Genomic DNA, 16936 nt, shown 5'->3' on the forward strand with positions numbered 1-16936 from the left:
ACCCCCGCTAAACGGTGGGTGATAGACATATGCTGTCGGGAAATAAATGGTGGGAAATATAGTCCTCTTCATTTTACTATTAACTAAATTTTTTCAAAACGTACAGAAGGGGCTACGTTTCGCAAAAACCACAAATTACCCCCTTTAAAGGGATGAAATGGGGGTTCCGCGGCGAATTTTTTTAAGGATAAGTTAGTCTCATAATAAGCTCCCCTTGATATACCAGAAAAAAAAAAAATAAAACCGGACTTGTGTCCATTTTGCGAGGTTCAACCTCTATTTTCCACACTATAAAAATACTTAGAAGGCAACTGTAACAGATTTACATTTAATTATATTTTTAAAACTAAATCAAATTATTAACTAAAATATACAAATAGTTTACATACATATTTTATTATTTATAGAGCAGGTTTATTCTTCTCTCTTTGCTTTGTGCAAATTTCTTAGTCACAATTCGGTTACAAGTAGCAAAGAGGCACGGCGAAGTGGGCGAAGGCCAGATTGAATCGGGCCTATACACCAGGCATAACACGACAATATAAAAATCGTTGTCTGGAAAGCTGCTTCACTTCGAACGCTTTTTGTACGGAGATCTTATGTGAGCGGAGTCGGCCAGCTCCGAGCGGGCCTATTAATGATATTTAAAATGCCTGAATACGATTCGATGCTTTCTGTGAATTCAGTAATAACAAAGTTATCTTAACGGACGCTCATGTATTGAGTGATTTAGTACATTTAAAAGTTATTTACATGCTTTAACATAATTTTTGAATATCTTTTTCTATTTTAAAGCTCTTAAAATCATTGGGTAGGCCCGGCCTATCCTGCCTACCCCCAAAAAAGCCGCCACTGGGGTATTGCAGTTCTGGCGCAATACCTTTGATTGGAATCGTTCAAGCTTTTGAATGTTGGTGTTACTTGTTGTTCCCCATATTTTTGCTGCATAAAGCCATACCAGTTTTAAAATACATGTATAAATCAGAAGTTTGTTCTCCATGCTCAGATTTGATTTTTGACTCACGTATCGATACATTTTCCTGTAGCTTAAGTAATTGAGTAATCAGCTTAATCTAAAGGATAATCAGCTTGGATTTAATCAAAACGCCATCTTCTATTTTTATATTATTTACATTATCATGATATTATCAGATGAGTTTAATTATAATATATTTTTATAGATTTAATATTCAAGATTTATTCATTTTTGTATTATATTTGTAGTTTACTTGACTCCTTGTATGAAGATTTTTCAAAGGCTTGAAGTGGCTTACAGTTACTTAACATGTCTATCAGATACTGCTAAAAGAACAAATGATTCCGTTAGAATTCCCGACACCGTGGAAATATTCTGTTCGTAAGTATCTACAAATTAATATTCAATGCAAACAAAGTTATTGTTTATTGTGTTTCTATGGGATTAAGCCATAATTTATTTTAATGAAAATTAAATTTTTGACTAAGTAAAAATTTAACGTTTCGGTTTCCGTTTGTTTTTAAAAAGGATATTTTAAAAATGACATTTTGAAAACAATTTCCGGAGTGGAAATTGTAATTTTCATAGCAGTGTATTGTGGCTTTACCCTATTTAAATAAACTATTTAACTTAACAAGAAAACAGTTTCAGAACCTCGATAAGTTTTCTTGAACCTGAAATTTTTCTTGTGGCATAATATCTAAGTCAAATATTGTGTTAACTTGATACAAAACATCATAAATTAAAAAATTTAAAATGGAGGCATTTGTTGTTTGTATAGTCTCCATTTCAGTTTCTTGATTTCTTTATTATTTTACTAATATTGGCACTGAATTTTTTGTATTTAATTTCTCTGAAAAACGACACATCAATATCAACGAGAAATATAGCGTATACCTACTATTCCGGAGTACTGTAGGGCACAGCGCAAAAGACGGACTCGGTATCATAAGTGAATGAAAGAATTGAATCAAAGGTAACAAACTACGAAGAAGTATCATCTAGAATAATTTATTATAGCCAAATAGAATTAATAGACAAGATAGGGATAATACAAATATACGGTACGGATCAACAGAAGGTAATGAAGAAGAGGCAATGATAGAATTCTACAATGAACTCCAAAATACATTCGACAAATTAAGAGAGACAAAAGAAAAAATAATAATCTTAAAAGATTCGAATTCAAGAGCAGGTAAGGACGTTAATAGGGCATTAGAATGTATTGGACAATATGAGGAATAAGCATTAAAGAGAAATGGAATTAAAATGCTAGAATTCTGCCAAACGAATGACCTTATAATAGGAAATGTACTCAGTGAACAAACATTTGAAGACAAATATACATTTGTGGCTAAAGAAAGAAATTAATATAAAAAGTAAAATAAAAATTTTATTTCTAAGTAATCAGTCTTCATCTTCTAATATAAAAAGCTTAATTGATTATATAGTCTATACAAGAAACCTAGAATAAAACATGCAAAAGCTCTTAACGAAAAAGGAATCGAAACTCTCCACACAACACAAGATGGTCACTGCAAAACTGAAGAATGAAAAAAGAGGTGGAAATAAAAGAATACAAGAAAGTAAAGTTAAACAAACTAAAAATAGAAAATGAAGGTGTAGTTGCGAGAACTTTACAAGAAGGAAACTAATAAAATATTGAGACATATAGAGGGCCAAGAAGAAACATGGACAACGGAAGAAAGATGGAATACTTACAATGAAGTATTAAAGAAAACACTAGCTGAAGTGTGTCGAACCATTAACTGTAATAAACAATTGAAAAAGACAATGTAGTGGAGCAAAGAAGCAAAGGCAGAAATAAAAAGAAGAAATTGACATGGAAAAAATACATCGAAACGGGATCAGAAGAAGATAAAGAAGAATATTACAGGTAAAGACGATTGGTAAAAAAGAAATACGATACCTGAAGAGAGCAAAGTGAAAGGAAATAAACGCAGTAAGAGATACATCAACGCAAATCAAAATAAACCCAGAATACATAGGCATACTAGAGTATGCAAATAATATTGTGAGAAATAATTTCATACCGAAGTAATAAAGGAAGAAAATTTAATAAATAAACTGCAAGAACTATAGAGCTACAGGTCTGTCATCGGTACGTTTACAAATTTATACGAAAATATGTAATAGAGAAGAAACTAAGACAAGAAGTAAAATTTGAATTAGTAGAAGAACAAAGACAGATAAATGACAACATAATATGTATATGTTACAGTTCGAGTTGATTATCCAGTTGGAGTTGACTCCAACTAGTTGGAGTCAACTCTAACGGCTGGTTCCAGTAAAAGTTGATTATAAATATAAAATGAAGATTTATATTCAACATTTACTAGTAAAAGTAGATTCCAACTAGGAAAAGTTTACTTTTCCCAATGCCATTTAGTAAAAGTTGATTCTGATTCACACAAACAGCCGATTCTAGAAATTAAATGTTACTGAATATGTTCAAATTAGTCTAGGCTGTATCGTCGCCCCCGTTAGGTAAATTACTCTGATTCGAATTTTTTGCACAAACTTACTCAAAAAGAGATCCTTATAACAAATCCACTGGGTGCCGGGCAGTACCTTGATCGATAAATTGTTTAAACAATTTTTTTAGACAAATTCAACAAAATAATTTTTTCACTTCGAATAATTTTTTTTAGATCATTTGGGTTATTCTGAGCAAAAAAGGTATTTTGTGATTTTTCTCTAAAATTGATTGTTGTCGAGTTATACGCGATTTAAAATTTGAAAAATGCGAAAATAGCCATTTTCAAGGCTTAATAACTCGGTTAAAATCCATTATTATGAAAGTCAGAAAGTGACCAAATCAAAGTTTATAGCTCCCTCTACATGATCCAGCAGAAATTTTTGTCACTATTTTATTACTAAGCTTTATCTTTAATTATTAACAATGAGCGCTAAGTGCGTATTAGGCGGCCGTCAATGGTGAGTGCTAAAGAGATGCACCATTCCGGCCGTCCAATGGTGTCCAATGGTTATTTTGGCGTTTTTCAAAATTTAAGTCGCTAATAACTCGACAACAGTCAATTTTAGAGAAAAAAGGCCCAAAGGATTTAAAAAAAATTTGTACGAAGTGAAAAAATTATTTTTGCGAATTTGTTTAAAATCATTGTTTATCGCCAAACGTCACTAAAATCATCCATTATTGTACTCATTTGCCCTCATTTTCGGCAGTAAAGTAACACTTTGTTGTATTGAAAGAAGAATGTTACTTTACCTGCAGCGATTATTAATCAAATTAACCGAGATTGAATGTAAGTGGTCAATGGCAGCAATCTATTATTTATTTGAGTGAAATTAAAATTTAGTTACTTTAATTATTAAAAATATTGTACAAAATTTATCTTATAATTAATAAAATTTATGTCAAAAAGTAAAATTCTGTAGTGTTTCGCAATTATATTCATACAAAATAAATCAAAACTTTACAGATTTAGTAATTAGGTAGGTATACAATATGCAAAAGTCATCTGTCACTACTGTCATTACTGTCATACGAATTTTAACGACCCCCTAGAAGATACTGAAGAAATTTTTGTTATTATTTTATTACTAAGCGGTTATTTTTAATTATTAACAATGAGCGCTAGGAGCGTATTGACGCAGCTATCAATGTGAGTGCGAGTGAGATGCCAGTGTGACACCATTGCACCATTTTGACATTTAAAAATTCAAACTTCTGTCAAACCACAAAACTGTCAAAACTTTTTTTGTAATTTATTGCTCACATGTCATCGCCATGACAAGGCGAAAGTTCTTCTTCTTGTGGTGCTTTCTCCTTTAGTGGAGGTTAGCGACTACACTGGCAAATCTGTCTCTGTCCAATGCGGCTCTAAATAAAGATGTTGAGTCAAGGCCGGTCCAGTCTCTGATATTTCTAAGCCATGAAATCTGGCGCCTACCGGGATCCCGTTTTCCTTCAATCTTACCCTGGATGATCAGTTGCGTGAGGCGGTACTTTTTTTTTCTCATTATGTGTCCCAGGTAGCTAACTTTTCTGACTCTAATGATTTTTAGCAGTTCCCTATCTGTACCTATTCTCCTCAGAACATATTCGTTGGTGGTGTGGGTTGTCCAAGGTATTTTCAAGTCTCTTCTATAAAGCCAGAGTTCAAAGGCGTCCAACTTGTTCATCAGTGTTGTGTTGTGTCCAGGCCTCCGTTCCATACAAAAAGTATTGACCACACATAGCAATGCAGAAAACGACATCTAAGGCTGATATTAATGCTACTGTTACAAAATAAGCTTTTCATTTTGATAAACCCCTGTCGGGCTACCTCTATTCTCGCTCTTGACTTCTTGTTTATAATCAAGTTGATTGTTGAACCAACAATCAAGATATTTGTACTGGCTTACATATTCAAGCTGTTGGTGTTTCACATATTTATTGGAAGAGGTAAATTTTTGTTCCTTGATATTCTTATAACTTTGGTTTTCGCAGTATTGATCTTCATTCCCATCTTTTCACAACTCTCAGTAACCCTATCCAACAGTATCTGCAGACTATGGTCCGAATCAGTCATTAATACTGTGTCATCTGCATACCGGATGTTATTTACTCTCTGCCCGTTTATCCTGATTCCTTCTGAAGAGTACGATAAAGAGTTCGCAAATATTACGTCAGAGTAGACGTTAAAAGTATGGGTGATAGCACACAACCCTGTCTAACACCTCGTTGTATTTCAATTAGCCTTGACGTATTACCATTGGTCTTTATGATTGCTGTCTGATTCCAATAAATAGCCTCTATAATTTTAGAATCTTTTTTGTCGACTCCGATGTCGTTAAATCTTTCTATCAAGGTCTTTTGCTTCACCCTATCGAACACTTTCTCAAAATCTATAAAACAGATAAAAAGGCCTGCTTGCTGATCTTTGTATCTTTGTGCCAGAGTTTGAAGACAGAATATTGCTTCTCGTGTCCCCATACCTTTCCTGAAGCCAAATTGTTCTTGACCGGTGACCTCATCACATTTTTTATAATATATTCTGTTCTGTGATGATACGCAAGAAAAGCTTCAGAATGTTATTTAATAGACTTACAAGGCGGAAGTCCTGGCATAATTTGGCGTTCTTCTTTTTGGCAGTGGTATGAAGACTGATTCAAGCCATATTTTAGGGATAGTCCCTGTATTGTAAACATTATTAAATAGTCCAAGAAAAAGGTCTAAGTTTTCCTCGTTGATTAACTTCAATAGCTCAGCTGGTATTTCATCTTTTCCTACAGATTTGTTGTTTTTTAGTTGACGTCCATTAAATCCAATATTTCCTCTGTCATCCATCTTTGCTTTCGTGGTCGCTGTTTTGTGAGCATTTCAGTTGCCGTTGCAAGGGCGTGTCTGATTTCCTCCCGAAGGCAAAAGTTAAGGATGTTTAATTATATGAAATTGTGCTAAAAAACAGTGCGAAAAAGTAAAACCGATTTAAAATACATTGTTACTTCAGACACACTTTAAACCCTTCATGTACTGCTATCTATATTTACAATTTTCACACAATAAAACCTTTACATCAGCGGTTCTCAATCTTTTTGAGGCATGTAACATCTAAAGTTTCTTTTATTATATTTCTATATTTTTAGATTGTATAATCAAGACTTACTATGTACTGCTATTTTAAGTTTTTGTGTGTTTTGTGTACCACCGCAAATAATGAAATGTACCACCAGTGGTACATGTACCACAGATTGAGAACCGCTGCTTTACATAATATGAGATAGAGTAGATAAAAATTATTTTTGTGAATTTGGTTAACAAAAATTGGTTAAACAATTTTTCGACCGCGGTACCGCGTGACACCCTGTGTATTTGTTATAAGGATTGTTATACGGATATATCTCTTTGAGTAAGTTTGTGCAAAAAATCGAATCAGAATAATTTACCTAACGGGGGTGACGTTACAGACTATACTAATAAGTAGTTGAAACGGTCAAAACAAAGAAACGCACACTCACCAAAAATGCACTTGAGATTCTCGTATAATCAACATTTACTGAATCGATCCAGGAAGAGTCAACTCCAACTAGTAAAAGTTGATTTAAATTTTTAAAATCAACTTTTACTGCTCGTTTCAGTTGGAGTTGACTCCAACTAGTTGAAGTCAACTCTAAATGAGAATCAACTTGAACTGTAACATATATACCATTAGGAACGCAATGGAAAGAAGCGCAGATAGACACGGGGAAACTGGTATTAGCATTCATAGACCTAAGAGCAGCATTCGACACGATAGAAAGACAAAATATAGAAGAATGCCTGAGAAAAATAAATGTACCACATACTCTGGCAAAAATTATAGAAAGTACTTACAAAGAGGTAAAAGGAAGACTACAAATAACAGGGGAAAGATAGGAAGAATTTAATTGGAAGAGAGGTATTAAACAAGGAGATAGTCTCAGCCCTTTGCTATTCACAATAGTAAACAAACTGATGAGAAATACTACAGTAAGAGCCAACTAACTACAGAAAATAATAGAATGCCCTAAATTACAACCGTTAACAATAGAGTCCTTACTGTAGGTGAACGACACAGTAGGTATTTATTCATCGACATAGCAGATTCCGATGCTATCGATTAAAATGCAAAAACTAATGGATATATGGGTAAAGCAAACAGATGAACTATAAATGGAAATAAACGATAGAAAAAATATGAAAAAAAAATTTTTAAGAAACGCTTTTCTTTAGACTGTTATGAGTATGAGTGACTAAAATTTAAAATATTATAAAAATTCAACTAAAAAGCAAAAAATAAAAAAATATCAAACTCAAAGGATTATTCAAAAAAAAAGTTCGTTAAAAAAAATGAAAAAATCTAACACATTCGTTAAAGAAAAGCGTGGAGCGCTATCCTCAAACCGTTTATTCGATGAAGACGCGCCCCACGCTTTTCTTTAACGAATGTGTTAGATTTTTTCATTTTTTTTAACGAACGTTTTTTCGAGTAATCCTTTGAGTTTGATATTTTTTATTTTTTTGCTTTTTAGTTGATTCTTTTATAATATTTTCAATTTTAGTCACACATACTCATAACAGTCATAACTAAAGGAAAGCGTTTCTTAAAATTACACCTATTACAGTTTTCGCAGTCTTTCCATCTCTTCTAATGCTTTACTATTCAATTTATTCTAATGCTTTACTATAATGAAGTTCTTAGATGCGCAAGCCGTCTAAAGGTGCGTATCCATACAAGGGTAAACCTCGCTCGGTGTAGCAGCTCCACATAGTGGATACGTCGGTGATCGCCGCTCGGAACTCACCCTCTTAGATTCAACCCGTTTGCGGTTTATATGTAGGGGGCGCCGTATCCATTTGAGCAGCTACACCGAGCGGGGTTCACCCTTGTATGGATAGGTACCTTAATGATCGCACTCGGCTCAATGCAACGTAAGCCTGCCCTTACGCAAACATTTTCGGGCCCAAGTTCACGACAGCGTAGTGCGTAGTCAACAGTCGAACCTTCCGTTTTATTAGACAGTCAAAGCCCATGACATGACAATACTAAGGGCAGCATTCGTCTATCTACTGTGCCATAACTTCTTTTCGCTGAAAATTGGATAGAAATCAGACAGAAACTGGATAAATTTGAAACTTTATTATTTATGAAGCATAACGTAAACAATGTAGAAAGTGAAATTATGTATAGTTCATATAATTAGCTACAATCTGTAAAAGTTTCAAGTTTCTACATTGTAAAAACAAGAGAATTTAAGCATTTTCCATTAAAATCGTTTTTTTTTATTTAAACAATTAATAAACAAAAAATTTGTTTATTGACTATTCGTGTATTGTTCCCGCAAATGCATATGTCTGCAAAATTTCATTCATTTGCATTGAAGAAAAGACAGTCAAATTAACATATAAAGATTTGACGCAAACGATTGAACTGAAGAAAAGCTTTTAAAAAGTAATATAATGATAATTAACGGCAAATAAGATCAGGAGGATATTGAAAAAGATAAAATGTAAAACCTCAGAACTGTAAATAGTTATAGCTTAGGCCGGATCTGTTTTGAGATGGATGTGATAGGTGGCATTCGGATTTTTGCAAATAAAGCTAGCTGACAACCTCAGTAATTATAATTGACTTATGCTCCTTCTCAAATAATATGTCCGGAATATTAACAAAAAAATTTAAATATTTAAAAATTTCGAAAATCATCGTTTTTTTATTTTCTTTGCTTATAACTTTCAAACGATTCATTTTCGAACAAAGTTGTAATGAAATAAAATAAAGCCAATTGAATTTTGTATAATATACGACTGGTTAAAAATGTCTTGAATTATTACACTTTTTGTAAAATAGCAATAAATACAAAATAAGGGGACAAAAAAACCTGTTTTTATTTAATGTTTTTCAACCACTTTCGTTGCACTTAGAACCTTCGCAATTCGCTTAGAAAATGCTCATAACATACTTAAACCGTCCACCCAATTTCATTAAAATCGAACTTTAGATATTGCATAATAAATTTGCAATCTTTTTTTTTAAATTCAAATTTTTTAAAAACTTTCTGAACAAAAAGTAGACCATTTAGAAGTTAGTTATTTTTTTTACAAATAAACAGGCACTCTCCCTATCTAATAAACTTTACAGAATTATAATCGGATTATCTAAGCAGCCTCAGCAATGTTTTAAAGTTTAACAATTTTTTGGCTTATAAACAAATATAATATCTCCGTTACTATTATATTAAATTAAATTTACAAAACGGAACTAGAAAATACTCTGTACGACGGTTATTAACCGGCTGTATCTCAGGAACTAGTCCTCACAATTCAAATTTTTTAGTTTTAAAATAAGCGTCGTACCGAGTATTTTCTAGTTTCGTTTTGTGAATTTAATTTAATGTAATAGTAACGGAGATATTCTATTTGTTTATAAGCCAAAAAATTGTTTACAACTTTAAACCATTGCTGAGGCTGCTTAAATCATCCGATTTTAATTCTGCAAAGTTTATTAGATAGGTACAGTGCCTGTTTATATGTAAAAAAATTAGCAAACTTCTAAATGGTCTACTTTTTGTTCAGAAGGTTTTTAAACAATTTTAACTGTTTAAAAAAAATTAGATTGAAAATTTATTATGCAAAATCTATTAAGTCGATTTTATTGAAATTTGGTGGAAAGTTTAAGTATGTTATAAGCATTCTCTACGCGAATTAGGAAGGTTCTAAGTTTAACCAAAGTGGTTAAAAAACATTAAATAAAAACAGGCTTATTCTGCCCCCTTATTTTGTATTTATTGCTATTTTGCAGAATGGGTAATAATTTAAGACATTTTTAACCAGTGCAATATTATACAAAATTTAATTATCTTTATTTTATTTTCCCACAATTTTGTTCCAAAATGAATCGTTTTAAAGTTATAAGCAAAGAAAGTAGAAAAAAATCGATATTTTTCGAAATTTTTAAATATTTTAATTTTTTTATTAATGTTTTTTATAAAGTCAATTATAATTATTGAAGTTGTCACGTAACTTTATCAGCATAAAGCCGAATGCCACCTCTTACATCTAAAGATAGAGGTTTTTTCACAGATCCGCCCTGGTCTATTATGACTTATGAATATTCGGGAAGTATAATTACTAACGACGGAAAAATAGAGTGGAAAATATCAAATAGAGCAAAGAAATTAAACAAGTTAGACTATGAGTTAGCCTGAATACTGGCAAAGGAGAACACAATAGTGATACGGACTGTGCTCTATGCAAGTGAAAACTGGACAATTCTGGAAAAACATAAAAGCCGGATAAATGAAATAGAGATGAGATACCTAAAAGGATAGGTGGAAAGAAAAAATGGAATAGATTAAGCAACGATACTATTAGGAGAATTGCCAACCAAGAACCAATAATTATAGACCAGTAAGGATCTGTTTTTAGGTGGATGTGAGAGGTGGCATTCAGATTTTTGCGGATAAAGTTAGGTGATAACTTCGTTAATAATAATTGATTTATGCTCCTTCTCACATATGCCCGGAACATTAATAAAAAAAAAATAAAATATTTAAAAATTTCCAAAAATTTCGTTTTTTTCCTACTTTTTTTGCTTATAACTTTAAAAGGATTCATTTTGGAACAAAGTCGTATAGGAATAAAGCAAAAACAATTAAATTTTCTATCAGATGCGATTGGTTAAAAATGTCTTAATTTATCACCCTTGCTGCAAAATAGCAATAAATATAAAATAAGGGGGCAAAACAAGACTGTCCTTATTCAATGACTTTCCATTACTTAGGTTACACTTGGAACCTTCCTAATTCGCTTAGAAAATTTTTGTAATGTGCTAAAATCGTACACCAAACTTCATTAAAATTGACTTACTAGATTTTGAATAATAATTTTGAAATTTAAACTTTTTTTTTTAAATTTAAATTTTTTAAAATCTTGCACAACAAAAACTAGAACATACAAAGATTTGTCAATTTTTTTACATATAAAGAAGCACACCACCTATCTAATGCACTTTACATAATTGAAATCGGATTGTTTAAGCAACCTCAGGAATGTTTTAAAATTATAAACAATTTTTTGGCTTATAAACAAATTAGTCCTGTAGCCAAGAGGGGGTGCTACGGGCTCCTTTATTTAGATGGACTTACCCAAGATTTTTATGTATTTTTTGACCCGTAGAACACGATTTTTTTGGGTAACAGTTGATGCGGATGTCGATAAAATTGTTATAAACAAAGAACTTGAGGAATTACATAACATCGATTTTTCGCAAAATAAAACATTTTTTTGTATTTCTTGGGTAATTCTACGCAAAAAATGTTCTTACAAGTTTTTTAGTAGGATGCATAGTTTTCGAGATAAATGCAGTGGAACTTTCAAAAATTCGAAAAATCGCAATTTTTGAACGCGAATAACTTTTGATTAAAAAATAAAATAGCAATTCTGCTGACAGCATTTGAAAGTTTAAGTCAAATTTACCGGTTTTAATAATTTGCATTGCTAAAAATTAATTTTTTTATTATTAAACAAAGCTATTTGTTTATAAGCCAAAAATTTGTTTATAAGTTTAAAACTTTGCTGATGCCCCTTAAATAAACCCATTTTAATTCTGTAAAGTGTATTAGACAGATAGAGCACCTCTTTATATGTAAAAAAATTAGACAACTTCTAAATGGTCTACTTTTTGTTCAGAAAGATTTTAAAAAATTTGAACTTTTTTAAAAACATTTAGATTGCAAATTTATTATGCAAAATCTATTAGGTCGATTTTAATGAAATTTGGTACACGATTTAAGCATGTTACAAGCAATTTCCTAAGTGAATTACTAAGGTTCTAGGTGCTACCAAAGTGGTTAAAAACATTTAATAACAACAGGCGTATTTTGCCCCCTTATTTTGTATTTATTGCTATATTGCAGAAAAGGTAATACGTTAAGACATTTTTGACCAGTCGTATATCATACAAAATTCAATTATCTTAATTTTATTTTTCTACGACTTTGTTCCAAAACGAATCGTTTTAAAGTTATAAGCAAAGAAAAAAGAAAAAAATTTTTCCGAAATTTTTAAATTCGACGTTTTTCGAAATTTTTAAATATTTTAATTTTTTTGTTAATGTTTCGGCCATATATGAGAAGGAGCATAAGTCAATTATTATTACTGAAGATGTCACCTAACTTTATCTGCAAAAATCCGAATGCCACCTCTCACATCCAAAAATAGACGTTTTTTCACAGATCCTTACTGGTCTATTATTAAAATAAAATAGAAGTAGGTTGAATTCTCGAATATATAGAATCTATAGGAATAAAAGGCAGGTTTCGAGCATCTAGTTTATTAAATCTGGCCTAAACCCAGTTGGCCAGATTTAATAAACTAGATGCTTGAAACCTGCCTTTTATTCCTATAGAAAATGTCCCCATTGAACAAGCTGGCTTCCGCCCTCATCGAAGCTGTACGGACCAAGTGCTGTCATTAACAACTTTTATAGAAGCTAGTTTTCAAAAGAAACAAAAGACAGCAACAGTATTTATAGATCTAACAGCAGCATATGATACTGTTTGGAGACAGGGATTAATATATAAACTGGCCCGCATTATCCCCTGCAGAAAGATAATTAACCTCATTGACAACATGCTGACCAACAGAGCCTTCCAGGTTATAATGGGAAAGGAGACGAGTAGACAGATGAAACTTAACAATGGTCTTCCACAGGGTTCTGTCCTTGCCCCTTTACTTTTCAGCCTCTATATTGCTGACATGCCTGAAACCGAATCTCGGAAGTTTGGATATGTTGACGACTGGACCCTTGCAACAAGCCACCAATCTTTAGAAACTACAGAAATCACTCTCACGAATGACTTATCCATCCTCAGCGAATACCTTAAGAAATGGAGACTACAGCCAAGTACTACAAAAACTGAAGTATCAGCTTTTCATCTAAACAACAAGTTGGCAAACAGAGAATTGCGAGTGTATTTTAATAACAAGCTGTTAAAACACAATAAATACCCGAAATACCTTGGGGTTACTCTAGACAGAACGCTCACATTCAGAGAACACCTGACGAAAACAGCAGGAAAATTGAAAACACGCAACAATATAATACAGAAACTCTGCGGCACTACATGGGGGTCCACAGCATCAACATTAAGATCCTCTGCTCTTGGCCTGATATATCCGGTGGCAGAATACTGTGCTGCAGTGTGGCTAAATAGCAGGCATACCCACCTGGTCGACACCCAACTAAACCGTACTATGCGTATGATAACAGGCACAATTAAGCCCACCCCTACAATGTGGCTACCTACCCTTAGTAATATAGCACCACCCAACCTACGCCGCAAACAGGCATTGGTTAAAGAATATAACAAAATAATGGACAGTCGCCAGCTTCTAGTCCACAACGACATCCCCGATATTCTTGGAAACCGTCTCCGATCCAGGTTACCCCCTCTACAATCTGCTCAAGCGCTGCAGCAATCCAACTTTGACTTAAATACCCGATGGAGAGAAGATTGGGAAAGTAGGACAGATCCGCATTACCATAGTCTACCGGACATCATAGGGAAACCTGGCGAATTTGAACGTCCCCGTAAGATTTGGGCAGCCCTTAATCGAATTCGAACAAACTGTGGAAGATGCGCCGACTCCCTCCACAGATGGGGTAAACTCCCCTCGCCTTCTTGTGACTGCGGCGCTGCAAGACAGACGATCAGTCACATTGTTCAGGACTGCCCACGCAGAGCATACACAGGCGACCCTATAGACTTTGTAATGGCAACCGAAGGGTCAATCGAATATATAAAACAATTGGACATCTGTTTGTGATGCATTGTATAATTCATAAATCTAAATATATTCTGTGATATACTTAAGCCATACGCTAAATAAAAAAATAAAATTCCTATAGATTCCAATTAATAAAATAGCAAAGGGGAAAATGAACTGCTATATGCATTTGTTGAGGATGCAACCTAACAGAATTGCAAGAAAAGTCTACGAAGCAAACAACATCGCAAAAAGAAAAAAAGGCAGACAAAAAAATGAATACAGCAAGTAGTAGAATCTGGAATAGCTAAAAAAATCAACTTAAGGAATTGAAAACAATGGCAGGAAATAGAAAAAAAAAAGGAAGATATGGATGAATGGAAATTAAACTACCCAAATCCGATAGGGTAAAAGGAAGGGGAGAGATAAAAAAACAAAAAAATATTTTTATGAAACTTCTAGAGTTTCTTCAATGTATTTAAATTTACAATCTGACATATAATTATAAACTTTTCAATTAACTCATTTTTAAATTTTAGGCGATTTTTACCAGCCGTGCACTGTTTGACTGATATTCTGGATAAAGAATGTACCCAGTATCCAAAAGTTAAAAAATATAGTCAAGATCATCTTCTTGCGAATGAATATCCATGCCAGCAGAAATATGATTAAAAGTTTAATAAATTGTAACACTAACAATTTATTAATTGAATTTTAGTGAAGATTAGTGACTAATAATTATTTTTGTATTGCGTTTTTTAGTAAATTTTTGTAATATTTTATATATGTTTTATTGTTTTATTACCTTAAAACCAGTACAAATTATTTTGGTTAAAATTTATACCACAATAATAGTGTTGAACTGCACCTTTAAAGATTTTGAAAGTTGTATGTGTTGGTCATGATTATTAATGGACAACCTACACATATACCTACATACTGTATACCTAAAATATGAATAGTCAACCTTTTCATAAATATTCTGTAAATTCATGTCCGTGAGATTCCCTCATTTTAACTGTTTATTTTCTGCCCTTTGTCTGACCCTTCTATCTGGCTAGACCGGCAGTTTTTCGTTGTCATCTTTTATCTATTTTGAAGTTGAATATGTTCTGCCCAACTTCAATTTTGGATTAAAAAAAATGGACAGAATTATTTAATTTTATCTAAAACAACATTTATATATAGGGCGAGGCAGATAAAGGGCCTATTAGAAATATCTCGAGAACCAAAGGCAACTGAATTACGAAAATTGGAATAAGGGAGTTTTGAAGACGGATTATTTAATGAAAATATTTTCATCTATTTGGTACTTCCGGTTATACTGAAAGTTGCTTATAGCTTCGTTTTTTTAAATGGGACACCCTGTATATTTTTACATTTTTGGATTCTCCTCAATTTTTTCTTTCTTATAATATGAGGTTTTGTAACATTATACAGGGTAGGTTAAAAGATAATTACGTTTTCTTATTAATTTCGTAGCAATATTCACACCCTGTAGCATTGTAGTAGTTTGACATGATAAACTCTATTTATGTTCAAATGATTTTTAATATAGTCTACTATTGTTAACAATTATTAGTATAGCTCAATTTTTAATTTTAGTATACAGGGTGGGTCGATACTCGGAATGAGTATTTTCTGAGTTTTCTTAAATGGAACACCCTATATTTTAGTATTGTAATGAAATGATATTTCATGGTACTTTTTTACTTCTTAAGCAGTCCCTATACCTAACTGCTTTAATTTGTGCTTAATTGTTAATCGCACCAACAATCTTAACTTCGATGGTATTTTGATAGATTAACCATTATTGGCAATTTTAAGTTTTAGTCTAGATTAATATGTATTTATTTCCAAAAAATTATTTGTGATTAAATATTTTCATGGCCAACCTAATAAAATTTAACGTATTTTGTGTTCCAATTAATGTTTGGGTTGAATCGCCACTAACTCAGAAATTAAAGCAGTTAGGTGTAGGGAGTGCTTAAGAATTTAAAGAGTCCAAAGAAATAACATTTCATTACAATACTAAAATACAGCGTGTTCCATTTAAGAAAACTCAGAAAATACTCATTCCGAGTTTCGACCAACCATGTATAGTAAAATGAAAAATTTAACTATACCAATAATTCTAAACAATAGTAGACTATACTAAAAATCATTTGAATATAAATAGAGTTTATTATGTCCAACTACTACAATCTTACAAGATGTGATTGTTGCTACGAAATTAATAAGAAAACGTAATTATCTTTTAACCTACCCTGTACAATATTACAAAACCTTATATTTTAAGAAAGAAGAAATCGAGGTGAATCCGAAAATGTAAAAATATACAGGGTGTCCCATTTAAAAAAATTAAGTTACAATCAACTTCCGCTATAACCGGAAGTAGCAAAGAGACCAAATTATTTTCATTAAATAGTTCACACCTCAAAACCCCTGTATTCCAATTTTCATGATTTTCTTTCCTTTAGTTCGCGAAATATTTCTAATAGGCCCTTTATCTACCTCACGCTGTATATAAACCATATCTTGTAAACGGTATATTTAAAATTAATTATTTATATGGGAAATAAGCCACAATTAAAATGAAAAAAATAATTTTATTAACGTTTCGACGCCCAAATCGGGTGCCGTTGTCAAAATACAAAATATTACTAAAATAAACTAAAGTGTTGTTGCTAAGCAAAAAAATTCTT

The 16936-nt window shown here is 32.2% G+C and overlaps 1 protein-coding gene across 1 annotated transcript in view; it reads left to right on the top strand.

Annotated features, from left to right (window-relative positions):
* The window catches only part of LOC114334643 (uncharacterized), a 54986-nt gene extending 39973 nt beyond the window's left edge, over positions 1–15013 (top strand). The window contains exons 5-6 of the mRNA XM_028284733.2: positions 1225–1357; positions 14771–15013. Coding sequence (XP_028140534.1) covers positions 1225–1357; positions 14771–14903 — 266 coding nt within the window. The 3' untranslated portion in view covers positions 14904–15013. The remainder of the gene's footprint in view (positions 1–1224; positions 1358–14770) is intronic.
* The last annotated feature ends 1923 nt before the right edge of the window (positions 15014–16936 follow it).

This window comes from Diabrotica virgifera, chromosome 2 (assembly GCF_917563875.1).
Source record: "Diabrotica virgifera virgifera chromosome 2, PGI_DIABVI_V3a".
Lineage (NCBI taxonomy): Eukaryota > Metazoa > Arthropoda > Insecta > Coleoptera > Chrysomelidae > Diabrotica > Diabrotica virgifera.